This window comes from Dermacentor andersoni, chromosome 6, assembly GCF_023375885.2.
Source record: "Dermacentor andersoni chromosome 6, qqDerAnde1_hic_scaffold, whole genome shotgun sequence".
NCBI lineage: Eukaryota > Metazoa > Arthropoda > Arachnida > Ixodida > Ixodidae > Dermacentor > Dermacentor andersoni.
The window spans coordinates 42,302,632-42,322,068 of record NC_092819.1 but is presented as its reverse complement, the minus strand read 5'-3'; the positions used below and the strand labels follow the sequence as shown (position 1 = coordinate 42,322,068).

Sequence of the window (19,437 nt, the reverse complement as noted above, 5' to 3'; positions counted from 1 at the left end):
GAATTGGCACTTCGATGCGTTGAGTTGCAGACCGGCTCGCCGAAAAACGTCCAGGACTGCTGAGAGGCGCTCGAGGTGCGTAGCGAACGTTGGGGAGAATACGATAACGTCGTCCAAGTAGCACAGGCACGTGGACCATTTGAAACCGTGAAGAAGGGAGTCCATCATGCGTTCAAAAGTGGCAGGGGCGTTACATAGACCGAACGGCATCACTTTGAATTGATAAAGACCGTCGGGTGTGACAAAAGCAGTCTTCTCGCGGTCGAGATCGTCCACGGCAATCTGCCAGTAGCCGGAGCGAAGGTCAATAGAAGAGAAATAGCGAGCACCGTGGAGGCAGTCAAGGGCGTCATCAATCCGAGGTAGGGGATACACGTCCTTTTTGGTAACCCTGTTAAGGTGCCGATAATCCACGCAAAAGCGCCATGAGCCATCCTTCTTTTTGACCAGTACTACAGGTGACGCCCATGGACTATATGATGGTTCAATAATGTTCTTGGCAAGCATTTTGCGAACTTCTGCGTGAATAACTTGACGCTCAGCTGGTGACACTCGATACGGGCGGCGCTGAATAGGAGGGGCATCGCCGGTATTAATGCGATGTTTGACAGCTGTAGTTTGGGCTAAAGGACGATCGTTAAAGTCAAAAATATCGTGGTAGGAAAACAGAACGCGGTAGAGTTCACGAGCGTGCTCGGAGGGCAAGTCGGGGGCAATCATTTTCCGTAAGTCAGCGATGGTACAATTTGCCGAATGCGATGGTAGAGGAGTATCGGATGAAGTGTCGTCTACTGCAATGGATGCTACTGAGTGATCCTCGAATGAACAAAGCTGGGCCAAAGACATCCCACGTGGCAGCACTTGTGTCGTCAAGCCAAAGTTGACCACTGGCAGGCAGACGCAATTCGCCGTAATAGATAAAACTGTATGGGGTACTGTGATCCCATGTGTAAGGAGGACGTCTTGCATAGGAGCCGCGATGTAGTGACCGTCGGGGACTGGTGGGGATGACACTAGGTCAACGTAGGTCAGTGCCGAAGGTGGCAAGCGAACGAAGTCGGCGGAACTGAGGCGACTGGGGTGTGGTTCAGCAGGATCCAGAACAGGCAGGTCAAGGCGGAGAGTACTGGCGGAACAATCGATGAGAGCAGAATGTGCGGAAAGGAAGTCTAAGCCGAGGATGATGTCGTGGGGACAGTGGGCGATGACTGTGAATAGCACGATTGTTGAGCGATCGGCGAAGGAGACGCGGGCGGTACACATACCAATTACGGGGGCTGTTCCGCCATCGGCGACACGGACAACAGGCGTCGTGGCGGGCGTGATAATTTTCTTGAGCCGGTTACGAAGGTCAGCGCTCATTACGGACAAATGCGCCCCAGTGTCTATGAGAGCAGACACAGAAACACCGTCGACTTGCACGTCAAGAAGGTTCAGATGAGTGGGCAAAGTCAGTAGAGGATTTGGCGGCGTAGGGAGCAATGCAGCGTCACCTCGAGGCGCTGCATCGTCTAGTTTTCCGGCTGGGAGCGGCGTCCGAAGGGAGTCGGCGAATAGGAGCGACGGGGCTGGGGAGAGCGAGATTGTCGTCGTTGGGGCGAAGGCGAACGAGAATAGGGACGGTTCGTTGCAGGAGAATCAGTGGCGGCATTATCGGAGCGTGCGGCATAGGGACGAGAAGGGCCACCTGAGGGGCGAGAGTAGGCAGTATAAGTAGGCCGGCTCGGGGAACTCCAGCGACTACGACAGTGCCGAGAAATGTGCCCGATTCGATGGCAGTGGAAACAAATAGGCTTGTCGTCAGCAGTGCGCCATTCAGATGGGTTGCGGAAACGTGGTGGGTAAGAAGATGCGGGACGGGGCGAAATCGAAGAAGCCGGGCGGGTATTAGGGCGATGGGCCGAGCAGATGGTGTGAAGACCCATGTTTTCAAACTCCTGGCGGACAACTGCCTGGATCAGTGAGACCGTGACTGCAGATGTGTTGGTGGGACTGGAGTCGAAGGCAGCCGGATAGGCGGCCTCGATCTCACGCCGGACGATCCTGGTAACATCGGCAGTGTTGTTGGGACGAGGAGCGTCGGCACAGGAAGATGTCGCTGGGGTGTTGGGCAGACGGGCAAACTGCTGGTCAATACGTCGGCTTTTGGCGAGTTCCAGGCGGCGGCACTCTCTTATAACAGCATCCACCGTCGCTACGTTGTTGCAAACGAGCAAGTTGAAGGCGTCATCGGCAATGCCTTTGAGGATGTGGGAAACCTTGTCTGACTCAGTCATGTGGGTGTCAACTTTGCGGCACAGAGCCAAGACGTCCTGAATGTACGTGACATAGGGCTCTGTTGACGTCTGCACACGGCTGGAAAGCGCCTTCTGCGCGGCAAGTTGTTGACCGTAGGGGTTGCCGAACAAGTCTCGAAGCTGTGTCTTAAGTGAATCCCAACTGGTGAGCTCATCTTCGTGCGTGCGATACCAAACTCGAGGTGTGCCACCGAGGTAAAAGACTACGTTGGCGAGCATAATAGTAGGGTCCCACCGGTTATTGCGGCTGACGTGTTCATACAGGCTGATCCAGTCATCGACGTCTTCCCCATCTTGGCCCGAGAATACGCCAGGATCACGGGGAGCGGGGAGAGTGATGTAGGTCGTCGAAGTGGCAGCAGGTGTCGGAGCCGGCGGAGTCGGGTTGTCGTCGCCGGGAGCCATGAAGGAAGGCTCGACGTACCGTCCACTGCGAAGCTCCGTGACGAGGTACAGGGAACGTCCACCTCCACCAGATATGTTACGTAGGAAGACGCAGACGAAAAGCTATGTACAAATATATTTACAAGGAAAATATGCTGCGCTTGGCCAAGAGGCAACAGCCCGCGCTAGCTTCTAATCGTCGTCGTCGTCTTCACACTGCTGGCCTTTCGTGATCGCGCATATTGTGCCGTAGCAATATTCACACAACCCAAGTAGGCGAGAATGGAGCACCACATGATGCCACCACACAATGTTGCAAAGGATCGGCGGTTACTATGCCGTTATCAGGAGATCACGGTTCGGTGATGCCTCCTTCACGCATTGCCCATTGCTGATAACAGCTCGTGGTGTCGTTTTACCTTCCGAATATTGCATTTCTTTCTCCCAAGCGACATAGATAACAAAGTTTTATGGCTCTTGTGTAGCTAACGTGCAGTCATAACGCTGAGACCACGATGTTCAAGACCTTCAGAGAATGGCAGCATGCCGCAATAGTTTCCTAAGTTTACGCTTCCGGTTGTGGTCTCCATCTCGTGGTGCTCCACCGGGAGTCACCTAGACCACCGCGTGTGTCCAAGGATCCGAGCCCATCGGGGGGGACGATCAAGTCAGCCACGTGTAATGTGTGTGCCTGAAGCGGATGCTCGTTTGGTCTCCACTGGGATTGAGACAGAGCGCCACAAGGAGAAGGCCCAGAGTACAAGGAAGGCGGTTATTTGACAACTACCTTGGAGTTGACTGTTACACTCTACCAGCGTGATGTGCGCGTGAGGTGGCACAACAGTACTATAAGACACTGTAATACGCCGCTATATGGGATCATCCAATGGCCACGATACCAGGGCAACGTTCCTTTACTTAGGTATAGCCTCCGAAGGTGACCTGGTGCAATACAACAGCGCACGTGAGTGAGCCGCGTTTCTTTGGCATAGCCTCCAGAACAGAAGCAGTGAATAGGTGTCCACCCGCCTCGGGTCGAGAACCTTCGGCAAGGCCAGCCAACAAAAGGGGTGACTGGGGGGAATCTGCATACAGTATGCACTGTTTCGCCATCCGAGAGCTTCTCCCTGTGCCTCCGCACCCCGGACAGACCAATTGGATGAGCCCCTGGTCCATTTGGCGTCAGACAGCAGCAAGTGCTTTATGGTCTTGCTGCTGTGTGGTGCCCTCAGAGGAAAGAGAGAGGGAAAGCGTTGGCCTGCATAAGCAAAGTTCAAAAGCAACTTTGCCCCGATGTGGCCCCTATGCTGAAAACGTGCTGCGCTATGGCACCGCAACAAAATAGACAACTGCAATCCCCAACACGGTCAACTAGAACGATTTGCTCCCTTGTGTAGAATTCAGTAATCTCCCGCTGCTAGTAAAATATATCACAAGCTCTCGAATAAAGAAAAATGGCGGCTACATTTGCAGTTTCAATATGACGGGTGATTGGAAACAGGTGCCGTTTTTAAAGACCTACACGATGCCAGATTTCATGCTTTAGATGGGCATTTCTAACGAAAATTTGCAGCTAGGTGTAAGAATGCACCTGGAACAAAAATGACACTGAATCTGTTTTCGGACCAAAGTGCTGCCCAAGTGTAACTGCTGACACATCCAGTAAGACCAAAAAAAAAAAAACCTAGAAAAATGTGTTGCAGTTTTTGCACAAAAGGCAAAGTTTTCATTGGAATAGAAAATAATTAGACAGCTATACGAAGTAAGGCTAGTAGTCTTATTGACAGCATAAACTGCAATAAACACTCGCTTACTAACTATACTAACAACCACGATGTGATGCACGCAGATGCAAACATGAGCAGATCTCACTCGATGACAGCGCACTCGGTGTCAGAATGCTGCCGTGATGAATGGCGGAAGTGGCGACGAGGAGCACTACAGTGAGGAGCACTCTGGATGAATGTTGACTATCAAACATTCTTTGACATGAACTGATATCTAAGGAACGCAGGCGTTTTCACATTCACCCCTACTGGAAAGCAGCCTTGGCTGGCAATTTAACCTGCAACCTACTGCTCAGCAGCCGTAACTGGTAACCATGGTAACAATGGCAACTAAAGCAGCCTTGGCTGGTAATTTAACCTGCAACCTACTGCTCAGCAGCAGGACACCCCATCAACTGACCCAACACAACATAATGATGGATCAATCAAGGCACCCACATACACACCTTCCCCAAGTTGTTTCAAAACTTGACATGCATAATTCTGCTGTACAGCTATTCCAATTCTACAAATGAATCAAGCCAATCACAGGGATCACCATTTAACCTGACTTGGCTGAAAAGATTAAGATGTAAAGTGCACTAACCTCCATTCTCACTGCTTCTCCTCCCTTCACAATAGGCACTGTCTTCCCAGCATGGATCCGGTATGGCCCAATCGAGTGACCATTAAGGTTGCGAATGGCCTTCACTGCAGAAACGAATGAAAGCACTCAATGCTTGAACAAACCAAATGTGTCACCTTGGGAATAAGGCTGCATTCTCTGCCTTCAACAGGCTACATAGCAGAGGTACACCATCTGGAGCACTACTATGGGCAGCAAAATAGTTGACGTCACACCACGCCATACACGACCAACGTTACTAGGCCTTCAGTTGTAAAACTCCCTGCCCGCGCGCTTACAGCCGCTGTCGCCACTTCTGTGACAGCCGCCAGATGGCAACGCTGTTCCATCGGGCTCCACTGCAGACGCCGTGTCGCAGCCTTGAGCTCGTGCGGACGGGCAGTTTACGCATGTTTCACGCTTGCTGGCATTCTCCCTTGTCTGAATTAGTGATACCACGAGAAAGCGGCATCCACCTACAGCAATAAGATTTATTGCGCCAGTTCGTTAATACTGAAAGAAGGGTAAACTGCCCGAAAGGAAAAAACACATACAGCGAAGCGCAGAAGCTGCGTTTCTAAATGTCGTGTGCTTCCTGTCGTCTTAACGTTCCGCGCAGTTTAGGCTCACGAGCCTGAGTATCTGGCCAAAGTGCGTAATTGTAGGATGATCTTCATCCCCACCGAAGCTTCTCACCATGCCAAAGAAGCGCTGCAGAAAGAAAGATGAGGTCGATCTTTACACACAAGCCACAAAAAAAAAAAAAAAAAAGAAATAAAAAGAAATAAAAAGGAAGGAAGGAAGAAAGAAAGAAAGAAAGAAAGAAAGAAGTCGGATTTTTCATTCCGTGAAGGTGCTTAATCAGCGAAGCTGAAACGTGCGGCCCCTGTGCTTATCACTGGGTTAATCCCGACGGTTCATTAAAGTATTTCTCAGTTATGAGGTTACATACACAATCGGTTGCAACGGAGAGAACGACGTCACTGACGGTATGCCCGCAGTCCGCAGTTGTCACTTGCGTTCGATGTCTCAAGTTTGCTCGGCGGCGTGGTTAGCAGCCTTCGCCTGCAATTTGCCACTCGTGGTTCCTCAAAATTAAATTTCTTCAAAATTAAATCTTTCCGTTACGTAAGACCATGAGTGGCTCATACTCCCTTAAGCAATGGCTCATACCCCCGTAAACGCGGCCTCCCCATTATGACGACAGAAGTGAAGTGAAATTCTATGCTGGAAAGATGAACGGCCACGCAGCCAGCTGTGGAAGAAGACGACGAACGCAAGAGCAGTGGCACGAGCGCGTGCCGTGGATTTCGCAGAAAGTTCCTGGTCGGCACAAGGAATCGCTCTGTTTCACGCCGAGCAAAGCGTCGCATTGCTGGGAACACAGAAAAAGTGGTGCACCGAGCTGTCGACATCGTTCCGATAGCGGTCTATGCAGCCAGGTACGCAGCACGTTGGCATCGTCTGCTGATATTCTTAAGAAACTCAGCGAAGGCTACAGTTCCACAGATGACATGCTTGCTGAAATTCGCTGTCTACAACGAACCACAGAATACACCAACGCTGCACGCGTGCTTAGTCCGGCCTTGCTTAGTCCGGCCTGCCCGCGTAGCCGGCTAGTGAGGAAGTGAAGCCGGGCGCGACTGCAGCGCCACGAAGGCGCGGGCGGATGGCGGTTCCGCGCAATGGCGCCGAGTTTTAAAACTGAAGCTAGTCTAGTAACGTTGATACACGACCATGCTCTGTGTCAGTGCCTTTCATTCAAGTAGTCAAACCATTACCTTCTTTGCAAGCAAGTAGTCCTTACATATGCGCCTACTTAGTGCCCCCTGACCCTTAAAGTTACCCCAACAAAAGAGCACCTGGTATTAAAAACCTGTGAACAGTTTGGACTGCGCATTAAGCTGCAATACAGCATTGAATTATGGGGTTTCACGTGCCAAAACCACCGTCTGATTATAAGGCACGCCGTAGTGGGGGACTCCGGAAATCTGGACCACCCGGGGTTTTTCAACATGCACCTAAATTTACGTACACGGGTGTTTTCGCATTTTGCCCCCCTCGAAATGCGGCCGCCGTGGCCAGGATTCGATCCCGCGACCTCGTGCTTAGCAACCCAACACCATAGCCACTAAGCAACCACAGCAGATTGCAATACAGCATGATCTACAAGTAACAAAAAATAATTTAAATATTTGATAAATTACAAGGTATAGTTTTTCAGAAGAATGCACAGAGGAACAAAAATTTTGAATAAGGAAATCTCGTATAAACAAGAGTAGCGATACTCGTCACCAAGAAATGGCACTCTTGTAGTTTGGAATGAAGCGTTACCTGTCAGGTGACACTATTTGACTAAAAAAAAAAAAAAAAAGAGAAAGGCAAATGAAAAGTTGAAACAAAAATTGTATTTCCATGCACTCTGCAAAAAACAACACCTTGCTACAGTCTATATTTTTGTCATCTTTTACTGTTTATTTCCCATTTGGATTTACTCTAGCTACAAGGTGTGCACAACCTACCTACTCTACATATGACAACTTTGCTCTCACCCTGGTATGTCTTGCCATCGAGTTCCACTTCGTAAGATTCCATGACTTCTTGGATTGCCTCACCAATGTCACAAAGCCTGACATCTATTCCAGCCGTCTGCAATGCAACAAAAGTAAACAGTGTTAGTATTAAGTAGTCTGGAAAGGTAAAAGCATGTGCCGCTATATTGCAGGTCTTTAATACCGGTGTCACACGACCACGTTTGATCGCAATCAAGCCCAATCCAAATCTAAATCCTCGACTGCATCTGACTTCACTGAGTGCACAATGACCTGGTCAATAGGATGCACCACCTTTGTGACCTGAAACTGTGGGAGCTGCATGTGGCTCGCCCAATTGTTGAGGAAGAGCAGCACATTCCTCTTCTGCTTCTTCATCTTGCTGTCGAACTCCAGTAGCCACTTGTTAAAAGTATCCTTGGTCATCCAGAGGCTTTTGTTGGAATCCATCCACAGGAATGTGCACACGCCGCAGGCATAGCAGTCTTCGTGGCTTCCCTATAACCAGCAGCCTTGCTTTTTCACTCCCGTCCATAATGCAGCAGAGGAAAACATTTACGCACTCCTTCGACTTCTTGCCCCCGTGACATGCGTCTGCAAAAAGAACAGAAGGTCCTTCCTGGCCTCAACTTGCAGAAAATGCCACTTTCATCGGCACCGAAAACATAGCACGGTGCGTATCCTTCGAGGTGCACTGGGGAAGCCTCGGCTTTCCAACTGGCCGCAACAGTGTCATCAACACTGGCCGACTCTCCAGAAAGGCAGTTGAAGACGATTCCATGCCTTAATTTAAATCGGCCGAGCCAACCTTCACTGCTAATGAACACTTCTTGGTTCAGAACAACGGGAAATTGCTCCGCAGGTTTCCATAGAGGCAGACCATTCACAAATATGTTTTGCGAATGGGCGCCAGGAAGCCACACAAACAGGGCCTCTTCAACATTGGGGAATAAAGCCTCATGGAGTCGAAACGTCTTGGGCTGCAAGTCACCCAAGACTTTCTTTTCTAAGCTTGCCTCCTTGGCGCTGATGACAGTGTTGATGGTTCGCTTCGGTAAGCCGAAGGTCACGGCAACGTCCACCTGCTTCTAGCCATTCTCAACTTGCTCGATGTCAAGCTTGTCCTTCAGGGAAATCTGCTTGCGCTTCCTTACTTCTGGTGGTTTACGATGCACGGCGTTGGCTGATCCATTCGACCCCATCACACTGCTAATGTCCTGACAGTACGTCCGCATGCACAGGCTGACAGGATAAACAAAGCACACGTCGTGCTGAACATGAACACCACAAAACATTTTATTCTGAGATGGCGCGCTACCAAGCGAAGAATTTTTTTTGCTTTCCTAACTCTGCCAAAAGTATTATGCAAGTATAAGTGGCAAGTAAATACCGATTTTATACTCTTTTCTTTTTGTTACGATTTGAGTCAATGGCCGACTGTTTTAAAATGCTCTGTTAGACAGCAAACAACTGCTCATCCCTACAACTGAGATCAGTGACCTCCGTTCTTAAGTACCGGTACTTCGATATTAAAGAGTGACTGCTTATATGCAGTTGTGCACTCCGAATCTTTTATCTCTTTCTTTTATTTTTTAAAATTCTGATGACACTGCAATCACCGCAAATAATCCATCATCATATCAAAAATTTTCAAAGCCAGCCCAATTTCAAGCCAGTCGAATCCAAGCCAACTACGGCCCCCTCGGAACTGCCGCTGCCTGTGTTGATCCTGCTGGCACTGCTCCCATCCTGAAATTATGCCAAGCGGTGTTTGAAGTTGGAAGCTACAGTCGAACCTCGATATATCGAACAGCGCGGCGATCGCAAAATAGTTCGATATAGCCAGAATTCGATACATCACGTAGAAAACGCGTCAAAAACTAGCGCAAATCAATCAATGAACCAATCGTGGCGCAATAGATACTCACATGAAGCTTCAAACAAAGTATTTATTTAGTTCGCTGAAAGTACTGAAGCAGCGTAGCCTGCTTCATAGTGGCAACCGCGTGCTTGACCACGGCGTCCTCTACATAGTCCAAACGGTCCACAAGAGACAGCCCAGTGCCTTCTATTGCGCCGCAGTAGCGGCGTACAACGGCCAAAGCAGCTACAGCCTCAGTTGCAGTCGGGAGCAGGGCAACATCAGCGCTTGCTGGATCAGCCTCGGCAGCGTCTTCGTTTGGCCGCTCAGCAGTCACTTCTGCCGTGATCTCCACGTCTGTTAACTCCGCCACTGTTCCGGTGCTGTCGTCACCGCCAACGAAGTCCGCAATGCACATGATGTGTGGCTCAGCACCGACAAAGCGCTCCAACTGGCTCCACGGCTGCCTCGATCACGCGCGCACGGCGGGGGCAAGCCTCGCCGTGCGCGCGTGATCGAGGCGGCCGTGCTGGCTCCAAGCCGCCGCGTGTGTACGCCGCTACGTTCAAATGGCGCCCTCGGCGCAACCGATGTGGGCAGCTGTCGTACACAGCAGTCTGGAACGCTGATCGCGCCGCCACTATCTTCGAGAGTGTTGCGGGAAAGCTCGCCTCATGTCAACAGAGCGCACTTGGTCTGGGGCGGCGGAGTTCGATATACCCATTTTACATCCGGCCCCGTTCGAAATAAAGAATTAAAAATGCATGCGATTTTCCATGTGATATAGAAATTGTTCGATATACGCAATAATTCGATATATCCGTGTTCGATATACCGAGGTTTGACTGTATTGAATTTAGGACATCCGTGGAACAGAAATCTGCTCTAAAGGAGTGCTGACCAGCTTGCTGGCCTTATAGTTCAGTCAATCACAGTCAACGACTGATTTTTCGGACGCCCAAATTTTCGGACATGCCTGATATTTCGGACGTCTTCGCGGCACCGCCACGAGCCCCATAGAATCAATGTATAAGGACTTCTGAAGTTTCGGACGCTCGAACCCCCCGCCGTCCAATTTTCCGGACTTTTTGACTCCTCGCACAGCGCCCTTGCGAAGGAAATAGACTTGCAGCCGAAGCATATCACCGCTTTGAACCACAACTAGCCGAATCTAGCCGCCACACACCGATTTGGTCTGGCCACGCTGGCTATGTTCATCGCCGCAAATGGCCGCACTTCCGCCTCCGGCGGAGTTTCCGGAGCGGCGCTATATAGGCGTTCTGTGGCGCTATTTCGTTTGTTTGCGCAGGACACGTTTTGGCTAGCGTGGTGTGTGGTTGTGCTGTTGTGTCAAGCGTGTTCTGCGATGCTAGGCCTAGGTGCTTCAACGCTCGTCAGCGAACTCCACTGTTCCCAGCCTTCGATGACCCCCACTTCGTCTTCGTCGTCCTCGCCAATGGCATCGAAGCGCGGAAAGCAGTACCGTACCCATGGAAATAACTTTTGAACAGTTTGTTGACGCTGACAACGAGCTCAACTTCTGCGCAGAACTGACTGACGAGGGAATAGTCCGTCAGGTTGTGGGGGATTCAGTAGACTCCGATGTTGAAAATGAGGAGCCAATGCCTGCGCCGCCTACAAGCGCCGAGTTGACGCGAGCACTGTTGACTCTTTCATCGGTGTACAGTGCTGACATGACCCTTGCTCAGATCAAGGCAAATATGATCGCATGCAACAGGAACGCCGTCCAAACAATCAACAAGTTCTTCAAGCCACTGCAGCAATAACACTGGCTGCCCAACGATAGACATGTACATAATAAACCGGCAATCGGCTGCATACAGAGTTTTTGAACGCCTCTTTTTATAGCACGTTCATTGATGCTTTGGCAGGGTTTCGGAAGTGTGGTACTTCGCCCTTTACCTCTAGATCCGAGAAAAAAAGAAAAGAGGTGCGTTTTTTTGCATGCATTCATTTTTTCGGACTGCCTGAATTTTCGGATGTTTTTACGTTCCCTAGAGGGTCCGAAAAATCGGTCGTTGACTGTATATACTAATGTATGTTGTATCAGAATCCATTGTATGCGAAGCTCAATCAATGGAAGAGATAGGAAGATCAGCATAATGCTGCAAATTAGTACATAGTATCCGAATGTGTGTTGTAAGCAGATCCGTTGTAACGAGGTTATACTGTATATGGTAGTTTTTGATGTTACTGAAACTTTAGTCAATTTTATGACAAGTTCTTACCCTTATTCCTGTATTAGTGGCATCTCGTACCGCTTCTAGCAGTTTGTCATATTTGTTGTTGAAAGTCAGCGTGAAGGCACAGTCAATAATTTGGCCTGGAAAGATCAAAACAAGTACATAGTCACATTTTATACAGAAAAGCAAATACCACTGAACATTTGAAATTGAAGCAAGGATGTGGTTATGAGACAACAGGTAGATATTTTGTAATACGTTCAACCAATGCATTTCTTAGTTATAGAGAAAGAATTAAACTTACTATGATATCATTAAACTTAGCCAACCACAGCATTGAATGTTGAAACTCGTGTCAATAGGAAAACTCAGGCTACATGTATGCATTATGCAGTATAGTACCGACTAAACCACAAATCACAACACTAAACTATGTTGAACAAACGAGAGAAAGCCTTGGAGCATAGTGTTCACAGAGCACCACGAACATGCAATGCAATAGCAACAAGCAACCGAACAAAATACTATAGAATTTCAGTCACATGAAAGTAGCTTACCGTATTTACTAGAATCTAAACTGCACTTTTTTCCGATAAAACGGGTCAAAAAATTGTGGGCACATTAGAATCAAGTACGACCCTAAATCTACGCTACCATATTGCCATCGTCATTTCGAAATGGCCGCCTCGTACGCACTTTGAGCCTAGCTGCCGTAGCTTTCTCCATGTGCTGCAGTACGCGTGCTTAGGCAATGCTTCCCATGGCTTAGGTTAGTGCACCGTCCATCTTCCCGTTTTCTGCGTTTGCTCTATCAGCATGGAAGTGCCGACTGCAAAGACATGCAGAGTTCATCACGATGCCGCAATTAAAAGGAAGGCGATCACATGTGCGGAGACGGAGGGAAGTTGGGCCGCGTCACGGGCATTCAGAGTTACCGAAACTTGCATGTGGGAGTGGGGCAAACAGGAGAGGCGTTCTACACCGCTTGCTTCTACGTACGGCACGGCCGCGCGGCCCCCATCTTGAAAGCGATCTGTGACGGAGACTTTACATCTAGGCGCACCGCACTGTGTTCTCGTCGCTTAGTTTGCGTCGACCCGGAGGCCACACAAAGGTCAATTCCCTCACTACTGTTACCGCACTTCCTCACTCCAGCGTTTAAAGGGTTTCCGCGGTCATCGAGTGAGACGTGCCCATGTTTGCTCATGCGTGTGACACCATGCTTGTTAATTTAGTTAGTAGGCGACTATTTAAAAGTTTATACGGCCAATAAAACTGCTGTCCTTACTTTTCGTATAGCTGTCTACTAATTTGCTATCGTAATCGATCCTTTGCCTTTCCCGAGAAACTGCGACTTCATTTATTTATTGCAACTTTAGTGCATTGGGAGTAAATCTTTTGTTTTTCCCAAATGAGAGAAAGTTGCATTTCTGTATGAAAGAATGAGGTGCACGGTGCTGTAAAGGACTTTTCTCTTTTTAGGTCACGGCAAACGGGTGCACGTTACAATCGAGGGCGCGTTAGAATCAAGTAAATACGGTAAATGGAATTGCGAATTAAATGGAACAACTGTCTCTACATCATTCAGTCATGCATTTTGGTAATGCAAAAAGTTCTAATTGGTATCAATTTTTGCACATGTTTCTGTAAACAAAACAACAGATGATGATGTGACACATCCACAAGCAGAATTGGCCTTTTTTTTTCCTTTTCAGGAAACAGCTAATTAATTAATTAATTATGGGGTTTTACGTGCCAAAACCCCTTTCTGATTATGAGGCACGCCGTAGTGGAGGACTCCGGAAATTTCGACCACCTGGGGTTCTTTAATGTGCACCTGAATCTAAGTACACGGGTGCTTTCACATTTCGCCCCCATCGAAACAGCTAAGCACTGAAATTTCTTTTGCAGAATGAAGTGTCCTCTAGGGAGAAATCCATTCTTAAAAAGTGGTTGCAAGGACTCAAGCACAACTGACACACTTTTGTGCACAGCAAGTGCCAATACCGCAATAAAGTTTGTCAACTCTGTGTGTCAAAGTGCCTTATCATTTTCATTTTTTATGGGAAAAAAAACTAGCAGTTGCATTCATTCTTTTTATGCTTATCACTTCTGAAAACAGAGCTGCCTACTTCACATCCTGGCGAATTCGTTATTAAACCGAGGATTTATACCGAGGAATTATATTGTGCTGAGGAACTTAAATTCTGGGGTTTTGCATGTCAAAACCACGATCTGATTATGAGGCATGCCATAGTGGGGAACTATGGATTAATTTTATTCTCTCAAGGTTCTTTAGTGTACCCCCAACATATGGAACATAAGCACATTTACATTCCACCGCCATCGGAATGCACCGGCCATGACCAGGACTGAATCTGTGACCACATGTTCGGCAGCTCAACATCACGGCCACTGAGCTACTACGGCAGGTAAGAGAAACTTGCGGGCAAAATTTCCGACCTCTTGTAAAATGCGCAGTCCCTCCACAGCCATTCACAATCACATAGCTTAAGAACTCTGCTGTTAAGGTTAGCAGGTGCAAACGTGCAAGGAAGTTGACAATGGTTAGGAAGACAAGAGCTAGGCTAAGACAGACGACATAACAAGACAGAAGATGCCTTCTCAATGAGGGCCACCAACTGTGATCTGCTTGCCATTGATGTGTGTGCCAAAGTCAATCTTGCACACATCGTCGTAGCCCAGCACTGTTGGGTCGCCTGCGTTCGGTGTGTAGTGTGCGGCACAGTGATTGAGAGAGCAACCCGTGGGGAATGCAAGCCCTGCACTCAGCCCATTCTCCTTGATAAGTGTGCGAGCCGTAGACTCCAGCGTTTCACTGCAGTGAAAACAGAAAGAAATGAATGACACAGTGATTGCAAACCTTTGCTTGGCAAGTTCAGACGTGTGCAACTTAACAAGACCAAAATCTCTGGAAGGAACGAATGATGGGCCAAGCTATCAAGATGCTTTATAAGAATACTTCAACATCAAAAGTTTTTCCGAACAGTATCACATTTTTGCATATAGTATATCCCAACCCTCGACATAGCTCTTGCTCCAGACTACAGTCGCCAACAGATAATTTGAACTCAATGATGACCAGCATAAAGTCCGAATAATCAGAAGTCCAAAATACTGAAATTGGCATAAATTAAGTGACTTTATTCCGCAAGTGGCCCCCCCAAGAAAGGTGTGCCCTATTCTCGGATCGCCACTTTCGGGGATACCTTCAATTTTGCGTGATTAACGCAAGACACATCAGCGTCTACAAGTGACGGCATCCTTGGCACGGTGCCAGAAAGGCTGTTGCGCACCAACACGTCCAGTGCTAATCATGCAAAATATATCGAACATGAAAGCATCTTCGAAAACATTCATCAAGGAATATGGCCAAAGTTTGTCGACACATTGGTATGTGCAGATACCGTGGCCGCGATGTTGTAGTGATGCTGTTTCTTAAGCTATTCCTCTTCATATTTTTACACTTTATCAATCCATAGTGAAAGTGACACTAGCCTGCGCTATCGCAACACTAGCCTGCGCTAGTTAGCCCACGCTATCAATATCCCGGGATCAGCTGGCCATGAATGGTGGGCAATAAGAATGACATTGAATCAAGTGGAAGCCACCACTACAAAAGTGCAGTCTATATCTCAACCACTGTCATGCTGCCATAGCAACGAATGTACAGTCAGTGTATCCACTGAATCTGAAACAAAATTCTACCGCGCTGTGATAACTTAATGTGCCTATTTCTTCGCAGCCGTCACAGTGTGGCACTTCCCTCGCCGCTAGCATCGACACAAACTTGAAGGTAAGGTGGACTTGGTGCCACTTGAAACTGCTTGAAGTAGCAGCCCAGGACTGTATTACTATTTAACACGTAAATTAACAAGCGTTGGACGCATGGAACTAACCTCACAAAAAAAAAAAGCAAATTTGAAGTGCAGCCTTAATGATTTAGTGTCTTGGATTCTCCTGTAGTCTGGGCACTGCCGGCAACCACTAAATCGAATAGACTTCGATAGTTTCAATTTCGAGGAGGCGCTGGCAACATGGCTGACGACCATGCCAGTGACTTATCAAAATAAAAATATTGCTATTTCTGCTAGACTTGGTGGCCCAATTAGTATGTGGTCTGACGACCGGAGCGATTGCGCAGGACAAGTGGACGACGAAGAAAGAGAAGTGTGGCAGAGGCGTGGATCGCGAGAATGAGTGCGTGTCGGGCTTCGATGGCGGACGGGTTGGCGGAAGGAGCTCGTACCGGGGAGGACCTGGCAGGACGTTTTCCGGGGTGTTCGAGGCAGTTACCTCTCCGCTTGGGCGGCTGACTGCTCACAGACCCAGCTGGGCCCGCCTACACACGAGCAGCTGACGGTCCACTTGCGTACTAGTATCGAGCACCGCAGACCACCGAGGCCACAGAACAGCTCTGGCGGCTGACCATCTGCACTGTTGGCCGTGCTTGCGGTCCCGCCTGAGGGCCGCCGCCGCAACCGCACAGCCCTACAGCTCGCGCCGCTGCCAGCTGTGCTGACGGCCCTTGCTGTGGGGTGGAGCCAGGGGAGCTCATTGCCAACAGGCCAGTCCAGCTCCGCGAGCTCAGAGTGGCGGGCGTCTCTTCCTGCCCCAGTACCTGGGGGCGGCAGCTTCGCCTGCCAACACAGCCACGACTGTTCAGCCTACTGTGAAACTTCACCCTGGTACTACGGGTGGGTGAGTTGCCGGCGGAGTGACAACGAACACTTGAAGTCGACAAACTCTTGTGTGTAGCCTCAGACGACTAAAGAAGCGCCGCAAAGGCATTTTTAAGTTTTTCGAAGTGTTATATCTGTTCATGTGTATTGTGTGCTGGTAACTGCCATACACACCCTCATATACAGCAGATATATGCAATGTTGGGTCACCACGTCTTCCTCACTGTGTGTCGAGCCTCTGGACCCACAAACTGTTTCTATCGCATTTCTATCACCGTTTCTATCATAAAGAGAAACTGTCGCCGGGCACTGCCGATCAAGTGGCGGGCCACGTCCCAACGTCCCCAGCCCTGCTGAACCAAGCTTCGCCCCGGCTTACAGCGCTGTCCTTGGAGGCTACCTGGCAGATCCTGCCGTGGCCAGGCTTTGCCCCGGCTCCTGACGCTTCAGAAGCAGACTGTGTTGCGGCGTTCATCGCCGTGCTGCGCTGTCGAAGCTGACTTGCACCACGGCTCCTGTGTTGCCGAGATAGGCTGCACGACGGCGTTCATCGCCATACCTCACCCGCCGATGCCAGGCTGCGTTACGGCTCCCGTCACTGTTGTAGCGACTTGTGGCTGAGCTACGCCCCAGCCAACGCTACCCCACCGCTGCGGCTCGACTCTACCATCACTGGAACTGTGAATGGTGCAGAAGCTGAACTGAGTTTAGCGACAAACCTGTTAAGTGTACTAACTGTATTTATCCTTATGTGTCTATGTCTAGTCTCATGTCTGCGGTCTGTGTATAAATTCATTCCTCTGTCTTCGGTGATTCCCTAGTACGTCTGGCTGACCTGCGCCCACATTCATTTGCCCACAGTGGTCATGCAGTCGGAGTTTGAATTATTGCACAGCACAATGCAAGATGTTAGAAATTTTGGATACCTCGTTACGCCTGTGGGGCCAGTGGCAGTACTGTCCAAATCCGAATAATTAAGCATGTCAGAATTTGAATCCATGTTCAAATTAGCATCAGTCAGCGACTGTACTACATTGTGTAAAAGAAGAAAGACAATGCACATAGCCCATGCAATTACTCACACGCAACATTCAAGTCTCTGTAAAAGCAACCTAGTATATTTGTCAGCGCAAAGCACACATCTCGAAGCAATCTTGTTTCACACACACACACACACACACACACACACACACACACACACACACACACACACACACACACACACACACACACACACACACACACACGCACGCACGCACACGCACACACACACACACACACACACACACACACACATATGAAAAAAAAATGATATCCTTATTTAGCTGCAATGACGTTTTATTTCTAGTTCTCTTCCAAACTCTTTGACAAACCGGCACATCCGCACACACAGCTAATCTGCTGTGCCAGCATCGGCGTCGAGGAGGATGAGGAGAATGGAGGCTGGCTAGGGACTGGCCACTACTTAGGAAGCAAAGCAAGCGTATGCTTCAGATCACGTGCAGCCTACACGAAGTCGCTGGGAGATTGTTCCGCCGAGGCAAATGACCGTCAGCTAGGGCCTTCTGCTTAGCAAAAATATACTCCTTTTTATTGTGGCTCATTGTCATCACTGATTTTACACGCCAAAAGATTGGTGACCACGGACAGCGGACATGGCTGATGACAACCGCAACATTTCTAATCTGCTATGATCATGTACAAGATTGCAGTATGCGTAAATAAAATTTAAAAAAAAGTGCTTAAAGGGACACTAAAGTGAAAAATTATTTCTTCTGCATCAGTAAATTACCGTTCTACAACACCAAAAACACCACTCTTACAACGATAGGACGTTTGGTAAGCCAGAATAAGCGCAAGAACGAAATATGGGTGGCGACGCCTACTTAAGTTCCCACACCTGGGGGCTGTGCCGTCTTGGATTTTGATGGCATCTTCTAGGGCCTACTAATTATATATAGCGGTACAGATTGACTACATTGTGTTCTAAAGAAACCAAATATTAAACATGGCAAGTTTCGGGAACGTTTATTCAGCCAACGCAGCCCAAATGCGAAAACATACTTTGGAATCCCTGACGTCACGCTGACATACCGGCGCTGGGGTTTCGGCGCGAAATTCAAATGCTGATACTTGGACCTTCATTTTCTCATCTAATAATCAAACTAATTTTTTTAGATGACTGCCTGCAAGGTTCTCAAACAATGCTTCATTAGCCTAAACTGATTCATTGTTTCGCTTTAGTGTCCCTTTAATAATCTAACAAAAAACATTTCTCTTACTCACCATATTTCAATCATAGTCATTCCAGGCTTGATAACTTTCAGCATATACTGCCGTGTCTGAAATCAAAGAAGCAAGAGGGTGAGCACAGGGACAATCGGGGTTCTCCCCACAGTGGGCAACGGTGGAAATGCTGCCCACCGCTCCAGTTAACCAGTCAAAATTTCAGATTCTCTATTTACTCTACCCTCATGTGTTTCTTTATGATGTGGGGAAATATTAGAAAGAAAAGTGACATTGAAGTGAAGAAAATCGCACTTTTTTAGTGTGCTGTTCAATCGCACCCTGGAGTGCACGACTGGCCCGACTTTCCGTTGACGTAGCACTGTCATTTCGAAACCATCATAAAAAGCAGAGATCTGAGCTTCAGATAGCCGCAGCACCATATTTTGCCATGCAGAAATAAATGCAAAAGAAGCAAACAGAACATTTAAAAACTAGCATCACAATTTGTTACTGCTGCCATACACACACAGGATGCATTCATACTCGCTGATGCAGATTTGAATCGCCAGCACGTGATTTGCATGCATTTTGAAAACGGCAAGCTGTGCATTCCTTCGTTCCAGCAAAGTTTCACACTCTCAGTATGACGCGTTGCTGGCTCAGGTTCGTTTCATTAATGCTTTCAAAAAATTGGTGAATTTAAAATTCAGGGTGAGGCTCAGCTGCTAGTGCATGTTGCAAGTGACAATACGGGAGACGACTTCAATGGTGCCATTTTCCTGAATTCTGTGTGCTAATGATGTCTGAAAAATTGAG

At 48.4% G+C, this 19,437-nt stretch overlaps 1 protein-coding gene across 1 annotated transcript in view; it reads right to left on the bottom strand.

The window, feature by feature from the left end:
- The window catches only part of LOC126521968 (methionine aminopeptidase 2-like), a 44,864-nt gene that overhangs the window by 16,362 nt on the left and 9,065 nt on the right, over positions 1–19,437 (bottom strand). The window contains exons 6-10 of the mRNA XM_050170728.3: positions 18,679–18,734; positions 14,347–14,528; positions 11,735–11,829; positions 7,625–7,721; positions 5,055–5,158 (exon numbers count right to left, since the gene is read on the bottom strand). Coding sequence (XP_050026685.2) covers positions 5,055–5,158; positions 7,625–7,721; positions 11,735–11,829; positions 14,347–14,528; positions 18,679–18,734 — 534 coding nt within the window. The remainder of the gene's footprint in view (positions 1–5,054; positions 5,159–7,624; positions 7,722–11,734; positions 11,830–14,346; positions 14,529–18,678; positions 18,735–19,437) is intronic.